This window comes from Papio anubis, chromosome 8 (genome assembly GCF_008728515.1).
Source record: "Papio anubis isolate 15944 chromosome 8, Panubis1.0, whole genome shotgun sequence".
In the NCBI taxonomy this organism is placed as follows: domain Eukaryota; kingdom Metazoa; phylum Chordata; class Mammalia; order Primates; family Cercopithecidae; genus Papio; species Papio anubis.
The window spans coordinates 139,291,369-139,310,394 of NC_044983.1; the positions used below are offsets into that span (position 1 = coordinate 139,291,369).

The window sequence follows — 19,026 nt, forward strand, 5'->3', positions numbered from 1 at the left end:
TTTGAGACAATGTTTCACTCTGCCCCCAGGTTGCAATGCAGGGGTACCATCTTGGTTCACTGCAACCTCCACCACCTTCCAGGTTCAAACAATTCTCCTGCCTCAGCCTCCCGAGCAGCAGGGATTACAGGCACACAACACTGTGCCTGGCTAATGTCTTGTATTTTTAGTAGAGACAGGGTTTCACCACATTGGCCAGGCTGGTCTTGAACTCCTGACATCATGATCTGCCCACCTCGGCCTCCCAAAGTGCTGTGATTACAGGCGTGAGCCACTGGGCCCACCTCTCCCATTGGTTTTAAATTCAGCAATCATGATTTCAGTGTTCAATATATCTTTGTTCTTTGATTGCTCCTTTATCATGACATCTGTTCTTGTTTTATGGATGCAATATTTTCCTGAATTTTCAGAGCATACTAACTAGAATTCTTTAAAAGTTCTGGCCAGGCATGGTGGCACACACCTGTAATCCAAGCACTTTGGGAGGCCAAGGTAGGCAGATCACTTGAGTTCAAGAGTTCAAGACCAGTCTGGGTAACATGGTGAAACCCCATCTCAGCAAAAAATACAAAAATTGGCTGGCCGCGGTGGCTCACGCCTGTAATTCCAGCACTTTGAGAGGCTGAGGCAGGCAGATCATGAGGTCAAAAGACTGAGACCATCCTGGCCAACATGGTGAAACCCTGTCTCTACTAAAAAAAATACAAAAATTAGACCGGGCATGGTGGCTCACACCTGTAATCCCAGCACTTTGGGAGGCTGAGGCAGGCAGATCACGAGGTCAGGAGATTGAGACCATCCTGGCCAACACGGTGAAACCCCGTCCCTACTAAAAAAAATATAAAAAATTAGCCAGGCATAGTGGCGGCTGCCTGTAGTCCCAGCTACTCAGGAGGCTGAGGCAGGAGAATGGCGTGAACCCGGGAGGTGGAGCTTCCAGTGAGCCGAGATTGCACCACTGCACTCCAGTCTGGGCGACAGAGTGAGACTCTGTCTCAAAAAAAAAAAAAAAAAAAAATTTAGCCGGGCATGGTGGCGAGTGCCTATAATCCCAGCTACACTGGAGGCTAAGGCAGGAGAATCCACTTGTACCTGGGAGGCGGAGGTTGCAATGAGCCAAGATCACGCCACTGCACTCCAACCCGATGAAAGAGAGAGGCTACATCTAAAAAAAATAAAAATAAAAATTAGCTAGGTATGGTGGCACACATCTGTGGTCCTAGCTACTCGGGAGACTGAGGTGGGAGGATCACTTGAGCCTGAGAGGTGGAGGCTGCAGTGAGCCGAGATTGCGCCACTGCTCTCCAGCCTGGGTGACAGAGCGAGACTCTATCTCAATCAATCAATCAATCAATCAATGTTCCTGGCCAGGCGTGGCGGCTTGTAATCCCAGGGAGGCCGAGGTGGGCAGATCACAAGGTCAGGAGATCAAGACCATCCTGGCTAACACGGTGAAACCCTGTCTCTACTAAAAATACAACAACAGGCCGGGCGCGGTGGCTCAAGCCTGTAATCCCAGCACTGGGAGGCCGGTAGGATCATGAGGTCAGGAGTCGGGGAGAGACCATCCTGGCTAACATAGGGTGAAACCCGTCTCTACTAAAAATACAAAAAACCCTGGGGTGGTGGCTGAGCCTGTAGTCCCAGCTACTCGGGAGGCTGAGGCAGAGAATGGCCTGAACCTGGAATGAACTACAGTGAGCGAGATCCCGGCGCCCTGCACTTCCAGCCTGGGTGACACAGTAGCGAGACTCCGTCCTCAAAAAAAATAAAAAAAATAAAAATAAAAAATAGAAATACAAAATAGCCAGTGAGGTGGTGGTATGATCCCAGCTACTCGGGAGGCTAGAGGCGGGAGAATGGCGTGAACCCGGGGCCGGGCTTGCAGTGAGCTGAGATCCGGCCACTGCACTCCAGCCTGGGCTACAGGGAGTGAGACTCAGTCTCAAAAAAAAAAAAAAAAAAATACAACAACAACAACAACAACAAAACAAAATTAATGAGCGTGCTGGAAGGTGCAGTCCCAGCCCAGATACTCGGGAGGCTGAGGTGGGAGAATGGTGTGAACCCAGGAGTGGAGCTTGCAGTGAGCCAAGATCACACCACTGCACTCCAGCCTGGGCAACAGAGCGAGACTCCATCTAAAAAAAAAAAAAAAATCTCTTCTGCTTCACATATTGTGTTACCTCTGTAAATAAACATATGCCTTTGGTTTACTTAATATCTACTGATTCTTGGTTTTTGTTCACATTCATTAGTGACATCAGTTGATCAATTTGGGTGACATCATGGGTTTCCTCAGTATTCAGGAAGGTATTTTTCTGCAGCAGTTCTCTTTCCTAAACAGAATTGTCTGTGGACTCATGGGTGAGTGCCAGAAAGCCGACAGGCTGCAGATAGGGTTGCCAGATAAAATACAGGGTACTCCGTTAAATTCGAATAGAGGATACAGTATTTACTGTTTGTCTGGAATTCAAAATTTACTGTACAGGATACAGTTAAATTTGAATTTCAGACAAACAGCATACAGTTAAATTTGAATTTCAGACAAACAACAAATACTTTTTGGTATCAATGTGTCCCAACTGTTACATGGGTGCCCTCTTTTTAACAGGTTTGAGATATAGTTTAAATGCAATCGACCCATTTAAAGTGTACAATTTAAATGTTTTTAGTATGTTCACAGTTGTGCAACTACCAGCATAATCTAATTTTGGAATATTTTCAACATCCAAAAAAGAAAGCCCATACCTATTGTCTCAGTCAGTTCAGGTTGCCATAACAAAATGCCATAGACTGAGTGGTTTAAACAATATAAATTTATTTATTTATTTTTATTTTTTTATTTTTTGAGACGGAGTCTCGCTCTGTCTCCCAGGCTGGAGTGCAGTGGCGCGATCTTGGCTCACTGCAAGCTCCACCTCCGGGGTGCATGCCATTCTTCTGCCTCAACCTCCAATGTCGCTGGGACTACAGGCGCCTGCCACCACGCCCAGCTAATTTTTTTGTATTTTTAGTAGAGATGGGGTTTCACCATGTTGGCCAGGATGGTCTCAAACTCCTGACCTCAGGCCATCTACCCTCCTCGGCCTCCCAAAATGCTGGGGTTACAGGCATGAGCTACCGCACCTGGCCTAATTTATTGCTATCTTGAACGAGGTGGACAGAAACCAAGCAGTCGTAGGTGGTGGGTGGGCTGAGTCTCTGTAAGTTGCCCAGGGAAGACAGCTCTGACAAATAATTAGAAGTTGCCAGCCTTGTGTACAGCTGAGGAAAGAGCATTCCAGGCAGAAGAGACAGCAAGTGCAAAGACCCAGAGGCCAGAAAGGCCACCAAAGTTGTTTGGTTCCGTGTCCTGAGCTACCAGCCTGGCAGATGGCAGGTGCCCAAAAACTGCTGGAGTGAGGGAATGCCCTTCTTTTGCCTTCCCTTCCTCCCCAGTCTGTGTGTCTCTGGAAGGTTGCTGCTCCGCCCACAGTGGAGGACATGTGAAGAACTGGAGTCCTTTCCTGGGGCAGACTCCAATACTGGGAGAAACTCTTCTGCCAGGACCATGGAACTGGGAGGTCCCAGCGTCTTTCTTTCCCAGCTGCTCTGAGAAAATCGGCCAGCGGCAGGTGGAGATGATATGGAGCCACAGAGCAGGAGAGCAGCAGACAGGGAAAGCGATGGTAGGGTAGACAGTACAAGGCTCCAGAGAGCTCCTGGATGCCGCAGTGCCTGAAGCTGGAGCCCTCCAAACCTCTATTTACAAATTTTCTCTTCGTGCAAGTCAGTTTGAGTTGGGTTTGTCACTTGCGACCGAAGATATCCTGACAAATGCCCCAAAGCTACCCGCTCAGAGATGCCCAGAGGCCTCTCCAAAGCTGCCTCCTCAGGTCCGCACTGGGTGCCCTGTGTTGTCCCGTCCCCGGACGGCCCGAGCTTCTCGGTGGCTGTGCCAGCCTGGACAAGAGCAGGCCTTCCTTCCGACAGGCCCGTCGCCACTCCTCCATTCAGCCCTTCTCCGACCCGACAGCCTGGTCTAGGAGCCGGGGCGCAGGCCTCAGACCCTCAGGGCCCACGAGAGGCCAGGGCCGGCTGACTAGGTTAGGCGCGGCCAGCGCCCAGTGGGACGCACTGGCCGACCTAGCCGAGAGCATACGGAGGTTTCCAGAGAGTGTGGACGCGGGAGGCCGCCAAATCGCGCCGGGCCTCGACCCCCAGCACTCCGTCCCCGACCTCCTCAGCTTCGGACCAGACACCGAGACCCATAACACCCCGCGCGCGGCCTGGCCCCGCCCCCGCACGCCGTTCCCGCCCCTTGAGCCCAGTGCGCAGCCTCCGATTGGCCAGGGCGGCTTTCGCTCCTCTGCTGGGCGGAGCTGCGGGCCACACAGCGGACCCCGAAGTGGAGCGCTGGTACCCGTCCGTTGGCAGCCGAGTGTCGCTCGACATGGGGGAGGCCGGGGCTGGCGCTGGCGCTGGCGCGCCAGGAGGGCCGGAGGCAAGCCCGGAGGCGGAGGTGGTGAAGCTGCTGCCCTTCCTGGCGCCGGGCGCGCGGGCGGACCTGCAGGCGGCCGCGGTGCGGCACGTGCTGGCGTTGACCGGCTCCGGGCCCGGCCGCGCGCTGCTGGCGGGACAGGAGGCGCTGCTGCAGGCTCTGGTGGAGCTGGCGCCGGCCTCTGCCCCGGCCCGCGACGCCGCCCGCGCGCTCGTGAACTTGGCCGCCGACCCTGGCCTGCACGAGACGTTGCTGGCGGCCGATCCCGGGCTGCCAGCGCGCCTGCTGGGCCGCGCGTTGGACCCGCAGTGGCCCTGGGCCGAGGAGGCGGCCGCCGCGCTGGCCAACCTCAGTCGCGAGCCGGGTCCGTGTGCCGAGCTGATGGCTGCGCTGGCGGCCGCGGAGCCGGCAGACTCGGGCTTGGAGCGGCTGGTGCGGGCGCTGTGCACGCCCGGCTACAACGCCCGCGCGCCCCTGCACTACCTGGCGCCGCTGCTCTCCAACCTCAGCCAACGCCCTGCGGCGAGGGCCTTCCTACTGGACCCCGACAGGTGAAGCCCAGGGCGCCCGCGCGGGCGGGGAGGGGACGGAAGTTAACGGGGACGGCCCTGAGTGACCCCTCCCAACAGGTGCGTGGTCCAGCGGCTGCTGCCCCATACCCAGTACCCCGATTCCTCTGTACGCAGGGGCGGGGTGGTGGGAACGCTGCGGAATTGCTGCTTCGAGCACCGTGAGTGGTGGGTGTGGCGGGGGGGCGTCGCCAGGGGTGGGGACTGGACTCCGGGCTGCTCTGGACCAGTCTCTATTCCTGTCTCCCTACCCTCACCGTCCCTCAGGACATCACGAGTGGTTGCTTGGACCTGAGGTGGACATTCTCCCCTTTTTGCTCCTGCCCTTGGCTGGGCCTGAGGATTTCTCCGAGGAAGAGATGGAACGTGAGTGGCTAGTGTGGAGCCTCAGACTTGGCCAGAGAGGAGGGAGGCCAGTGGAGGGAGAGAGAGGTGTCCAGGCCACAGGCTCCTTCTGAAACCTTGCAGCAGTGAGTTTGCTGAGCACAGGTGGGACTTACACAGGCAGAGCCTGGCCCAGCTGCCCAGCTCAGGGACACAGTGGCTCCCACACACTCACCCCTAGGGCTGCCTGTGGACTTACAGTACCTACCACCAGACAAGCAGCGAGAACCTGATGCAGACATCCGCAAGATGCTTGTTGAAGCCATCATGCTGGTGAGCAGGAGCCCTGCTGCAATAAGCACCATCCCTGACACACACACACACACGAGCATGCTGACATCTGGGTAACCTCTTCCACCTCCTCAGCTGACAGCCACAGCACCAGGTCGGCAGCAGGTGCGGGACCAGGGAGCCTACCTGATCCTTCGAGAGCTGCACAGCTGGGAGCCAGAGCCCGACGTGCGGGCGGCTTGTGAGAAGCTCATCCAGGTTGGTGCAGGGTTGGAGAGGCTGGGGAAGGGGTGTCTGTAGCTGGCCAGCTGCTCACCTGCCTCCCGTCTGGCAGGTGCTTATTGGGGATGAGCCTGAACCTGGCATGGAAAACCTGCTGGAGGTGCAGGTGCCTGAGGATGTGGAGCAGCAGCTGCAGCAGCTGGATTGCCAGGAGCAGGAGCAGTTGGAGCGGGAGCAGGAGCGGGAGCTGGAGCTGGCCCCAGAGCCATGGGTAGAGAGGGCCACACCCACCTGAGGCCCCTGCAGCCAGACACCAGCTCCATGGTCCCCTTTGCCAGGCTTTCTCAGACCAGGCCTTCCTGCAGCTGCCTACAGGCCCCTTGAGTCCCCTTGCTCAGAGACTGTGCCCTGCTGAGAAGCAGAGCTACACTTAGGCTCCAGTAAGAATTGGAGGCACTTCCCAGCCCTGTGCAGTGTTGCTACCAGCAAGAATGAAGGTTGTGCACAGCAGTACTGTGGGCCAGGCACCATGACTCGGCTGCCTGTGCAGAAGGTGGAGGTGGCAGGCGGATAGCCAGGGAGCCATGAGAAGACTCTTCCTGGGCACAGCATGGGGACTGGACAGAAAACCACTGCAAGCCCCAAGGAGCCAGCTGAAGCTTCCAAGTCCCCAGGGCACTGCAGGGTCTGGACAGAGGTATAAGTGCTGCTTTGTCAGCCCCACTCCCTGCGGCTCTCAGCTCCCTGTTCCCTGAGACCTGGCCTCAAAGGGCTGACCCAGCCATACCTAGATCCTGGGTTCTTTCTAGGACTGTGCCTCCCTGCTTGACCTGTGCTTCAGGACCCTGCCCTCAACCCTTGTCAACTCCCTATGTCTTCCTGTTTCCCAGTCTCAGATTGGGTGGGTGCTCTCACTGGCCTCTCTAGCTAGGCCATCTCCCTGGTCAGCTTCCTTGAGCCTGGGCCACTCCTCCCTGGCCTTCCTACCTCTGCCAAGAGCCTCCAGATGTGCCTGCAGCCTGGCCCCTGTCCAAGCCACCCTTTGCCCCTGTGGTAGAGCCCACTATGGGCTCAGGGATCTTACCTGCTTCTCCCTTGGACCTGTGTGCATCCCCCCACCTGCCAGGTCTGTGGCTGCTAAGCCCCACAGGGGCTTGCCACACTCGTCCCTTCCTGAGCTGATCTGACCTCACTGTCACCTCTTGCACTGGGCTCCTGAGGGCTGGCCCCTTCTCACTGATGGGCCCTCCCAGGCCCCTTGAACCCTGGTGAAGGAGCTTAACTTGTTTTCTTTTCTTTTTTTTTTTTTTTGAGACTGAGTCTGGCTCTGTCACCCAGGCTGGAGTGCAGTGGCCGGATCTCAGCTCACTGCAAGCTCTGCCTCCCGGGTTTACACCATTCTCCTGCCTCAGCCTCCCGAGTAGCTGGGACCACAGGCGCCCGCCACCTCGCCCGGCTAGTTTTTTGTATTTTTTAGTAGAGATGGGGTTTTTAGTAGAGATGGGGTTTCACCGTGTTAGCCAGGATGGTCTCGATCTCCTGACCTTGTGATCCGCCCGTCTCAGCCTCCCAAAGTGCTGGGATTACAGGCTTGAGCCACCGCGCCCGGCCAACTTGTTTTCTTGAGCGTTCACAATGCCTCACTCCACACCCTAAAACTGGAGGCTCAGGTGCCAGGCGTCTCCCGCCTCCAGGATCTCCTCTCACCTGCCCCCAATAAAGCTCTGCCACTCATGCAGGCATGTGTGGACCATGTTTTCCCCCGGCCAGAGCCCCCGCCTGCCACTGGAGGCCACTTGCCCTCTCAGCACTCAGACATCTGCACTCTCTTCACAGAATAAATGCTTTATTTGGCCTTGCCCCACCCCCCCCCCCCCCCTCAGTTTACTGGAACGCCTCCTGGAGGCGCTCACTCCTAGGCTGGCTGCCACAGTGCTCCAGAGCACCAGCTGGGCAGAACCCACCCCTATTCTGGGGTGTGCTTCCGGAGGCCTGAGCTCAGAGCCCGCGTTCTTGGAGATGCCCTGCTGATGGGGGCAGTGCAGCTACAGGACTGGCCATTGGTGCTCTAAGTCTGTACCAGGCTCCAGGTCATCCATGGATGCTGGGAATTGGGACTGCACCTGCTTCTCTGCAAGGGACCACAGTGGGGTCAGGTGGAGTGCAGAGGGACCATGTGCTGCTCAGTTGCTCACCCAGAGGGCCACACCACACCTGGCACAGCACTGAGGAAGAGCGTGTTTGCTGCAGGCCCAGGCATGTGTTTGGACGCAGCTGCAGCAGCCCCCAAATCAGGTCCTGGCACTGTGGGCGAGGGCTCACAGCTGCAGCCTCTCACCACTCCAGCACCCACCTTCACCCCATGCACGTCAGTGCCAATGGTGCCAGCAGCTTAGAGGGGTCAGTTCTGTCGCCAGTGGGGAGACTGAGGCATAGAGGGGCAAGGCAGTGAGCCCTGGGCTAGTACAGAGCTCAGGTTCGAAGCCACAGCCTTTCCTGAACTGCATTTTGAGTCAGGTCCTCCACCAATCCAGCTTCCCCAGAACTTGTCACTGCCGTGCACGGACCAAATGCTTCCCAGCCTAAGCGGGGAGGATGCCAGGTTCGGTCTCTTCCACCACGCAGGACTACCCTCTTGGGAGTCCAGGTCTTCCTCACTGCCGCTCTCTAGGCCTGAGCTAGGTGTGGGAAAGTCATGGGGTGGTGCTTACCTGGGAACAGACCTGGCCAGAAGGTGGGACCGCAGTGCATGAGGTGCAGCATGCAGTGGAGCTGGGGCTCCTTGAAGGGCAGCTTCTTACCATGGCATAGAGGATGACACCTCTGGTGACATGAGCTCCTACAGGTGTGGCCTCTCCCCAGCCCTCCTGGGGGCCCTGGCCACAGGGTTGGGGTGCCCTGGGGGCACTCAGACTCCACAGGTTGCCCCATTGCCTGGGGTCAGGGCTCCCTGGGAGGCACTCACAGGCTCCACAGGTCGGCCTGCTCCCTGCTATACTTGCTGCTCACGAGGATCTCGGGCTGTGTAGACTGGGGAGTCACAGAAAGTGCTGAGCAGTGAGTTCCTGGGCCCCATGCAGTCGGCAAAGCCAAAATCTGTACCAGGTGCATGGGGAGGGTGGCACTGTGTGTGAGGGTCGGGTGCAGGATGCCAGTCTGCAGGGATGGCTGTGGAGGCTTGCGGGGTTGCATGCAGTGTGTGGCCGACAGCAAGAGTGTGCGTGTGGATGAGGTGGGCCTGGTCTGGGGCATACGTAGGGGTTAGGCCAGTGGCCTCAGGCCCGTGGGTAAGGGTGGCCTGCAGGCCTTCTGGGAGAGCTGAAGGCAGGGGCCTGGCTGGGACAAGCGTGGGGTGTGGGCCCTGCAGGTGGAGGCATTCAACCCCAGGCTGGGGGTTAGGGCGGGGGCTGTGGGCTCACCGGTCAGCTTGAGAAGGCCGTGGTCATCCAGCAGGATGTTCTCGCCCTTCAGGTCCCTGCATGGGAGAGGGGAGGCAGGAGGTAGGGCTGGCTTGGGCTCAAGTGGGCCTCTCTGTGCCTGTGGGCACATGATCGACCCAGGTGCCGCCCTCTCTGGTACGCGATGCCCATGCTGTGGTAGTGTGCCATGGCACTGACCAGCTGCCAGAACAGTCCAAGGACTTCCTTCTCCTCCAGCCCTGGGTGGCAGAGGTGGTCCAACGCAGCGTTGATGTGCTTCAGCAGGTCGCCCTGGGCCACCAGCTCCGGCATGAGCTGGCTGCTCTGATAGGTCTCATACAGCTGCACCTGCAGCCCACACACCTGCCATCACCCTGAGGCAGGGCCAAGGGTGTGCTGGAACTGTCAAGGGTACCAGATCCAGGTTCCAGGATGGGGTTGGGCTCCAGCCCTGGGGCGAAAGGGAGGTCCAAGGTGGGGGGAGGGGGCAATAGACCTGGGGCAGGCAGCTGGCTGGGGAGAGCTACCCTTGGGGAAGGGGAGGGTGGGGACAGGCTGTGTCCAGGCCTCTGCCCACCATGTTCAGGTGCTTGTAGGTAGTGTTGAATGATAGAGATCTCACGGGGCAGGAGCTCGCGGGAAAACTCCACCGGGGCCTCGGTTGTGGAGACGATCTTGACAGCTATCTGTAGGGTGGATGGCACTTGCTGTGTGAGACTTGGCCCCTGAGGGGCTGGCTGTGGTAAGGCAGGCCCCTGTCCTTTATACACTTTGCTGGAATCCTCAGGGGGGGACGCTGGGTGAGCAGTGCCCTTGGAGGGCAGCGATGACCTCCCCACTCCCTCCTGTGCCAAGTACTCTGTGTTCAAGGGGTTTGGGAACAGGGGATGGTCAGCCTGCAGGAGCCCCAGAGAGGCCTCTGGGGAGGAAATGGGACTGGGGAGAGTCTCAGACGGAGGAAGCTGGAGCAGCTGGATGGTGCCTGAGTGGGTTTGGGACACAGAGGGGCCTGCTGGCCAGGCTGGGGGGCACTGGAGCCCCTTGCGGAGGGAGGTAAGCCTGCCTTACCATGGTGTGGCGCTTGCCCTGCAGATCGGAGGACAGCTTGGGGTTGTGGTGAATGCACTCGTGGGTGGCATCGGCCAAGTACACTTTGGGGAACAGGTAGCCATTGTCCTTGCCCTCATGTATCTGCTCTGTGAAGGTTCTCTGATCCAGCTTCTGCCTGCTGCTGCCCTTCACGGAGGGCAGTGCATGGGAGGGGGTGTAGTGGTCCAGTTTCACCAGTCTTGGGGGGCACGACTGGGCCTGACTTGTGTCAGAGGGCAGGGGCCAGGGAGGTGGGGGGCGCTGGGTGGGAACTGCGTCCTTCTTGAGGCAGCAGCCACGCTTCTGAAGACTTGCTGGGACTGCGGCAGAGGCAGGGAGTGATGGGGCTGTGAGCTCAGGGCGGGGGCTGGCACAGCCCTGGACTGGGCAGGGGGAGGGCTAGCTTGGGGAGAGGAGGGGCAGGTTCTAGAATGGAGAATTCTGGAGCTATACCTGCATTGTGCCCTCGAAGCGTACGTCTTCTCGTTTTGGGGACCTGCCCGCTCTGAGGAAATCTTGTGGGACCAGTCCTGCCCACATGGGGCCCACTCTCTGTGAGGTGAAAACCCAATTCAAGAGCTATAGCCAGGGTGAGGCCTCTGTGGACCCCTCTTGACGTGGCTGGCCACAGAAAGCCATTAAAGAAATGAGGGTGGGGATTTCTGGGGCATAAAGACAGGAAAAGGGACACATACGTGCCAACCACCATTTCAACTGCACCCCTTCCTCCTTCGAGAGGATACCACGGCCACATTCAGCTGGGCCCTAAGGTGGGCTGAGCCAGAGGAAGGCGTGCAGTTGAAATGGTGGTTGGAGCCCTGTTTGTCTCCCAGCCTTCTCCACTGGAGCCTGAAGCACCTCCTGCCCAGGCCAGCAGGGTGCAGGAAGCCTCCCACCTAGAGACCTCTGCAGACTTGACCACACACCCTAGGGCAAGCAAGGACCCCACCCCTGAGCCCACCTCTGATCCTACAGCTCCAAGAGACAGAAGCCAACTTTGCCCCTCCCTTCTGGACCCCAGAGTGCGCTGTGGGCACTATTGCTGCTAACGTTTGAGTGCCAGCTGTGTGCTGGGTGCCATTCTGGGCAGTCACACCAGCTACAGCTACCACCTGTAGCAGTCCTGCCCCCATTCACAGAACACATTCAGGTGCCCGGCCCGTGGGGGCAGTTCACATCCAGGATCTCGAGTCCTAACACAACCAAGCAATCCTCGCTTTACAAATGATGAAATTAAGGCCCCATGGTGGGGAAGCCCAACCCAAATGTGTCATCTCTGCTGTGAGCTGGACAGCACAGTGGCTGTGAGCCTAGAAGGCAGCCATCCTGGGAATGTCTGCAAGGGGCCAGTGCTTGGTACAGGCCAGTGAGTCTGGGGGAATTGGAGTCTCCTCTACCGAGATCTGTGGGTGCACGTGGCATGTTTGCTGCAGAAAAGGCCCTGGAACGGGCTGGCTTGAACTGGAAAAACACACTTTTTCATCCCTTTTGGACCATGAGCTTTTGAGAGCAAGGCATGTGTTTGATATTCCTTTGCTCACCCTCATCCCTTGTTTGGCAAATTGCCTGGGATACAGGAAATAAGGACAAGATCTGGGTGTAGTGCCTCATGCCTGTAATCCCAGCACTTTGGGTGACCAAGGCAGGAGGATCTCTTGAGTCCAGGAGTTTCAGACCAGCCTGGGTAACATAGTGAGACCTTGTCTCTGCAAGAAAACTTAAAAATTAGCCAGACTTGGTGGTGCCCACCTGTAGTTCCAGCTATTTGGGAGGCTGAGGCAAGAGGATCACTTGAGCGCAGGAATTTAAGGCTGCTGTGAGCTGTGATCGTGCCACTGCACTCCAGCCTGGGTAACCGTGAGAGGCCTCATTTCAACAATAAAACCTAGCTTGGGCCGAGCGCGGTGGCTCACGCCTGTAATCCCACAACTTTGGGAAGCCAAGACTGGCAGATCACGAGGTCAAGAGACTGAGACCATCCTGGTTAATATGGTGAAACCCCATCTCTACTAAAAATACAAAAAAAAAGTAGCCTGGTGTGGTGGCAGGCACCTGTAGTCCCAGCTACTCAGGAGGCTGAGGCGGGAGAATGGCGTGAACCCGGGAGGCAGAAGTTGCAGTGAGCAGAGATTGTACCACTGCACTCCAGCCTGGACGACAGAGCGAGACTCCCTCTCAAAAAACAAAAACAAAAACAAAAACCCAGCTTGGGCAACATAGTGAGACCCTGTCTCTTCAAAAAATTTAAAAATCAGTCAGGTGTGGTGGTGTGCCCTGTGGTCCCAGCTACTCCAGAGGCTGAGGTGGGAGAATCACCTGAGCCCGGGGAGGTTGAGGTTGCAGTGAGCACCACTGCACTCCAGCCTGGGTGACAGACCTCAGAAAAAACAACCTGGTTTGTGGCTGACCTGGGGGTGAGGAAAAAAGAGAAACTGCTCCAGGCAATTTAAGCAGGTGGGACTGGTTGCTCAAGTGTTAGAAGGGCGGGAGAGGCACGGGGGCAGGGTGGAGTTCGTCGAAGGTGGGGGCTGCAAGAAACGGCCACTCTAGAACCGGAGCCAGGTGGTCCCGACCCAGGGTAGCTGAGCCTCTGGGCTCTGCAGCGGAGCCTGGGAGCCTGCGCCCCCTGCGGCGCACCTCCTCTCCCTCCCGGCTCCCACCAGTGCCAGGACGCGGCCGGAAGCCCGCGAGTGTCAAGCCAACTGATGACTGCAGGCTCAGAACGGCCATTGGGTCTGTCCACCCTCCCTTTGCAGTCTCGATTATCCGCGTCGTTGGCTGCACTTGAATTCATTCCCGGGGCTTCACTGGGCAGCCGTCCGGTGCTGGGCTTTGTGCGGAGCCCTAGGGAGAAAATGCAGACTCAGGCCTGCCCCCTGGCGGAGGGGCTGGCGCTTGTTTGCGGTCGGAGCGAAAGCAGGGTTGTGCTGAGCGCAGCAGCTGTGTGCGTGGCGCGGAGGCGACTCCGAGACCGGGAGGGGACAGGGCCACAGGCGCGTGGCAAGTCGCCGCAGGGGCCGCGCCCACATCCGCGAAGGGTCCTGTGCTCTCCTGGGCGCCGTCCCCACAGCAGGAGCCCAGTCCCTCCGGCCTGGAGTGGACATCCTGCCTGCGCTGCTCCCGCCGCCTCCGCCTCTGCCGACGCCCAGCCTGGACGCGCGGCGGGCGCTTTCCTTCCTCACATCGCTCTTATCGCGTCCCGAGCTCCCGGGACCCCGCTGGCCGCCTCTTTCCCAACGAGCGCAGGGCCCCGAGTGTCCTGCCCCTCTCCCGGTGCCGCGGCCTCCAGCGGGCGCTTCCGGGCAGACAGAGGGCGGGCGTGTGCTTGCGAGCGGCCGTAACGCCGCGCCGAGCCCGCCTCCCCGGCGTCTGGGAGCGGAGGTCGCCAGGGCTCTGTGCCTCCGACGGGGGCACGGGGACGGCTGGCGTCGCTGTCACGGGCCTGAAGGCCGCGCCTGCGCAGTGGCGGCCGCGCTGGCGCTCTTCAGACAGAGGCGGTGGCCCAGGAGCGGCCGGGGGCGGGGCCGAGCGAAAGCCGAGTCTGCGCACTCTTGCTTTGCAAATGAAGGTGGGCGGGATGGAGCGAGCGTGAGAGACGTGCACCTGACCAATAACTGCGGAGATCGTTCGGGGGCGGGGACCTACTGCCGCGCTCCGGGCTGCGGTTGGCCAGAAGGCAGCGAGGGCGGGCTCGGCGCGCGAGGCTCCGCCCACTCCGGGGCCACTGCTGGGCGGGAAGGCGGCGCCCCGGCGGAGGTGGCGGCGGCTCCTCAGGTAAACGGCGGGCGGGGATGAGCCTTTGGCGGCGCTGGGGAAGCGCCTCCTGGGGAAGTCTGGGCTGGAGAGCCTGAGGCCGCTCCCTTGGCGGGGCCGCGGAGGAAGCCGAGTCAGGAGGCGCCTCCCCAAGGTCACAGGGCGAGCGCTGGGAGGGTCCTGGGTGTCGCGGGGACCTTGGCTCAGGTGTGCGCCGAGCCGCAGCCCGGAAGAGAGGCCGGAGCTGTGCGGCTGTTCTCTCCTCCGCGCCGCTAAGTGGTCTCGGCCGCTTGACCACCCCTCCTCGGGGAGCGCGGTGGTCCCAGGTGCCCGCCCCTCCCGTGAGCGCGGTGGTCCCCGGTGCCCGCCCCTCCCGGAAGCCCGGTGGTCCCCGGTGCCCGGCCCTCCCCGGGAGCGCGGTGGTCCCCGGCCCTTCTCCCCCAAGCGGGGCCACCGGGGGTCCTCTCTCCGGGAAGCCAAGCATACGCCTGGAGCCTGCAAAGCCGGCGTGCCCCGGCCTCCGTATGCCTTCCGTATTCTCTGACGATCGCGAGCAGGAAGGTGATTTGTCCCTAGTCACGAGGATGACTGGTCATAGCGTGCAGGGCATAGAGCTGGCAGGGCCGCGGGGAGCCAGCCCTCACTCAGCCAAGGTGAGACCTAGGGGCTGCCGGGCAGGAGCTGAGCGGCCGATTTGGGGTCGGGTTTTCGGGCAGCGTCAGTGCAGCTGCAGTGTTAGGGTCAGAGAAACCACTCCGCGGGCGCCGGTGGCTCGGCCCTACACAGTCTGGGGAGGGGCTCCTTTGCCTGCTCAGGTGGGGAAGGGACAGACCCATAAACTCAAGTGCAGTGAGGTAAGCAGAAAGGGGTACGGGGGCGTGGCCGAACTCAGGGGTGTGAGCAGAGTTGGGTCGGGGACAGCCCCGTAGGCAGGAACCACTTTGGAAGGGGATGGTGGTGAACGCACACGATGCGGTAAGACGCAGGCAGGGTAGGGCGGGTGATAGGTCAGGTGAGGGTGATGAGTTTAGAGCTGCTGGGTCTCAGTGCGATGACCATGGATGGAGATGTCCTGGGGAGGCGAGGGCTGGAGATGCGTGTGGGAATCGTTGTTTGCGGCATGTTTCATCGGCGGTACGTGTTTGTGACGTGGCTGCATGGACAGTCTGGGCACCCTGGGGTGCTGCTGTCAGCAGGATCTTCACTGCTTAGTCTCAGGCTCCCAAGGTCCTCGTGAGCAGGTGTCTCTGGTCTCTCTCTGATGGCAGAGTGGAATGACCTGAGGTTGAGCTGTCTTTGTTAACTTGAAACTGACATGCAGGCCTCTGTGGCTCGTGGAGACCTGCACTTCATCATTTCCCACTGGCTGGTGTTGATTGCTGACTGCTGCAGGACACCAGGGGATCAGAGGTGGAGGATGTGGGGCGTGTGTTTGCCTGAGTTTGTGGCTGTCGCCTGTGTCAGGAAACAGGTGCCTGTGCTTAGTTTTCTTTCCCAGGGTCCACAGAGGCCCAGGAGAGAAGCCTGGTTGCTACCCTCTGTCTCATAGCCCCCTTTCACAGAGCTGGTTATTTGGGGTAGAGACATCCTCTGTCTGTGCCAGTCCACACAGCTTGGTCTCTTTGGGGTAGGAGCACCATGAAAGGCTCCCGTGGCTCTTGCGAGCTCCTAGTCAGTGCTCAGAGAACACGGACTGCTGCCCATCATGAGAAATGTGCTTTCTTCACTGAGCTGGAGGAGCCACCTGGTTTTGGGGGTTTGCACGCGCACCAGTGACACAGCTTGGTGTGGCCTGTATTGAGGAACCATGTTCTCGGTGGACTGTGAGCAGTGGGCTGTGGGATTGCATTTCCCTGGGTCATCAGCCCAGGCCTTGTTGGTGACTTTGGAGGTTGATTCTGCGGCTGCTGTGCTAGGAGAGAAGGTTCCTTGGACCTGACGCATGGGTGGGGCATTCTGTGACCTCCTATTCTCCCTGCACACACCCAGCCCCGCAGGCTGGCTCACCACTGCTTCTGGGCTATGGTTCCTGTGGCCTGCACAGCTTCGCACACCCCCACCTAACCCTTTTGGACCCAGTGCAGTGCCTCTGTTGTGTGCACGGGTGTGGCAGCCATACTGTTTGTGGCTGGAGGGCTTTCAAGACAGGAACTCTGGGCCTGTGATGGTGACTGGCGGGTGTTTACTAAATGTGGTTGAATAAATGAAAAGGAAGCAGCTCTTGCATTCACACAGAAATGTGTGCTATGTAGGGAGAGAAAACCCTATCAAACCTGCCTGCCACCTTCTCCCGTTCGTTTGCTTTTTAGTAATTTAACCAGAGCCCTGATTAGCATTTGTGTTTTTTTTCTGACATCCCCGTTACATACATGTCTGTGTACTAGTGTTAGGGCATCTGTAGATAGATGTGGAAAAGTGGAAATTTAACCACTGAGGCTTGTTGCAGCTGTTCCTCAGGCTCTGCTACTGGCACCAGCACCTGAGTGGCCCCTGTCCTCAGCACGTCAGATGCTCTTGGTGTTCAACTGTGTGCTGGCCTCACTGCAAGTCTTTGACTTGTGACACTTTTTGCCATGTAGCCTACAAGTAGAGGTACTGGTCATCACTGATCATCACCATTTATAGGTGGTGGGACAGGGCACAGGGATTTTCCATGCCTGCTCGTGGCTTACTGGCTCTGCCACTGAGCCCTTATCCAGCTGCTGATATGGGAGTGCTAGGAAGAGAACAGCGTGGTCCCTTATGGAATGGGGGAAGGGAAGTGCTGGGTAGAGTAGGGCATGGTCCCTGGCTAGGGCTCCACCCCCACGGACCTAGGTAAGGACAGGCACTCCTGCCTTCCTGCCCAGATGTTGCATTTCCCAAGACCACCCTGGCCTGCCATACCCTCCTCCTGTGCCTATAAAAACCTGAGACCCAGGCCGAGGGTGATGGCTCATGCTTGTAATCCCGGCACTTTGGGAGGCCCAGGCAGGTGGATCAGGAGTTTGAGACCAGCCTAGCCAACATGGTGAAACTCCGTCTCCACTCAAAATACAAAAATTAGTCGAGCATGGTGGTGGGCACCTGTAATCCCAGCTACTCAGGAGGCTGAGGCAAGAGAATCTCTTGAACCTGGGAGGCGGAGGCTGCAGTGAGCCGAGATTGCGCCGTTGCATTCCAGCCTGGGTGACAGAGCAAGATTCTGTCTCAAAAAAACAAAACAAAACAAACAAACAAACAAACTCCAAGACGCTAGCAAGGCAGGGACACAGGCAGCTGGACATGGAGAGGAGCAGATTGACGGAAGAAGACACAGCAGCTGGACCTCGAGGGGAGCACACCCGTGGAAGAGCACACCAACAGACGCCAGCACGCTGGCAGGCCATCGACTGGCTGGACAAGGCGGAGTTTGGCCAGGACGGTCGGTCAGAGGAGAGCCGGGGCCGCCAAGCGGCCCAACTCCAGGGGAAGACCATCTGCCTTCCGGCCCCCCCATTGGCTTAGAGCTTCTTCCACTCAATAACACTTTACACTCATTCTCCAAGCCCAGGTGTGATCCGATTCTTCCATTACACCAAGGGGCAAGAACCTGGGATACAGAAAGCCCTCTGTCCTTGTGAGAAGTAAAGGGTATAATTGAGCTGGCTAACACAAGCTGCCTATAGACAGCAAACTAAAAGAGCACCCTGGAACACTCGCCCACTGGGACTTCAGCTGTAGACATTCACCCCTAGATACAGCCTGTCCGTCTCTGTGCTCCCCTAGAGGTTTGGGCAGTGGGGTACTGAATAAGCAGTTCACACGCACATCACATGCCCTGCGACGGGGACAAGGGAACATTTCCGCAGCACCGAGCCGCACTGCTGTCGGTCAGCTCTGGAGGGGCAGCTGAGTGCCTCTGTTCATCCTAGGGGCAGTCAGCACAGTCCCCATATGTCTGCCGGCCATCTCTCTGTCTTCTGAGAATTGCACGTCCCTGTTTATCTCAGGGATGTGCACAAGCTCCTTTGCATACCGTAGTCCTTCCCTCTCCACAGGGCTACTCTCATACCTATATACCTATGATAAAGTGTAACTATAAATAAACACAGCGAGAGACTGACAATAAATAACAAAATAGAACAATTTATGACAATACTCAGGGCAGCGTGCAATTTAAAACATGAGTTCATTTCTGGAATTTTTCTATTTAATATTTTGGACTGTGTTTGATTGTGGGTAGCTGAAACCAAGGAAAGTAAAACAGGATAAGAGATAAGAGGGGACTACTATGTTAATATAAGGCAGGTTATCTTCTCATACATTATGATTGGTTTATCATAACTGCCTTGTATTTGATTTTAAAAACATTTTTTTTGTTTTTTTTGAGACGGAGTCTCACTCTGTTGCCAGGCTGGAGTGCAGTGGCACGATTTTGGCTCACTGCAACCTGCGTCTCCTGGGTTCAAGCCATTCTCCTGCCTCAGCCTCCCGAGTAGCTTGGGACTACAGGCGTGTGAAAAATTATTTTTTTAATTGACAAAATTGTATATATTTGTGGTGTCTGACCTGTTTTGAAATATGTATACCTTGTGGAATGGCTAAATCAAGCTAATTAACACATACATGACCTCATATACTTTCTTTTTTTTTTGAGATGGAGTCTCACTGTGGGCCCAGGCTGGAGTGCAGTGGCCGGATCTCAGCTCACTGCAAGCTCCGCCTCCCGGGTTCACGCCATTCTCCTGCCTCAGCCTCCCGCGTAGCTGGGACTACAGGCGCCCGCCACCTCACCCGGCTAGTTTTTTGTATTTTTTAGTAGAGACGGGGTTTCACCGTATTAGCCAGGATGGTCTCAATCTCCTGACTTCGTGATCCACCCGTTTCGGCCTCCCAAAGTGCTGGGATTACAGGC

At 57.8% G+C, this 19,026-nt stretch overlaps 3 protein-coding genes across 12 annotated transcripts in view; 2 read left to right on the top strand and 1 right to left on the bottom strand.

The window, feature by feature from the left end:
* Positions 1-4,323: 4,323 nt before the first annotated feature.
* On the top strand, positions 4,324-6,977 carry HGH1 (HGH1 homolog). The gene is made up of 6 exons (XM_003918744.3): positions 4,324-5,034; positions 5,113-5,213; positions 5,320-5,418; positions 5,618-5,709; positions 5,803-5,925; positions 6,002-6,977. The coding sequence occupies exons 1-6, from the start codon at positions 4,436-4,438 to the stop codon at positions 6,182-6,184; spliced, it is 1,197 nt and encodes a 398-aa protein (XP_003918793.1). The 5' UTR covers positions 4,324-4,435; the 3' UTR covers positions 6,185-6,977.
* An 817-nt stretch (positions 6,978-7,794) lies between these two features.
* On the bottom strand, positions 7,795-16,769 carry LOC101023533. The gene is made up of 6 exons (XM_031669323.1): positions 16,735-16,769; positions 14,043-14,220; positions 10,377-10,796; positions 9,507-9,994; positions 9,309-9,364; positions 7,795-8,985 (listed from the first exon to the last, which is right to left on the bottom strand). Exons 1-4 carry the CDS (start codon positions 16,767-16,769, stop codon positions 9,587-9,589), a joined length of 1,041 nt encoding a protein of 346 aa, XP_031525183.1. The 3' UTR covers positions 7,795-8,985; positions 9,309-9,364; positions 9,507-9,586.
* Positions 14,071-19,026, top strand: part of MROH1 (maestro heat like repeat family member 1) — a 121,645-nt gene continuing 116,689 nt past the window's right edge. For 9 of the 10 annotated variants that reach the window (XR_004185985.1, XR_004185986.1, XM_031669872.1 and 6 more), the window contains exon 1: positions 14,071-14,171. The gene's annotated coding sequence lies outside the window, so the exon portion shown is untranslated. Of the gene's footprint in view, positions 14,172-14,551; positions 14,804-19,026 lie in introns of those variants that run through there. The other variant, XM_031669871.1, reaches the window with a different exon arrangement.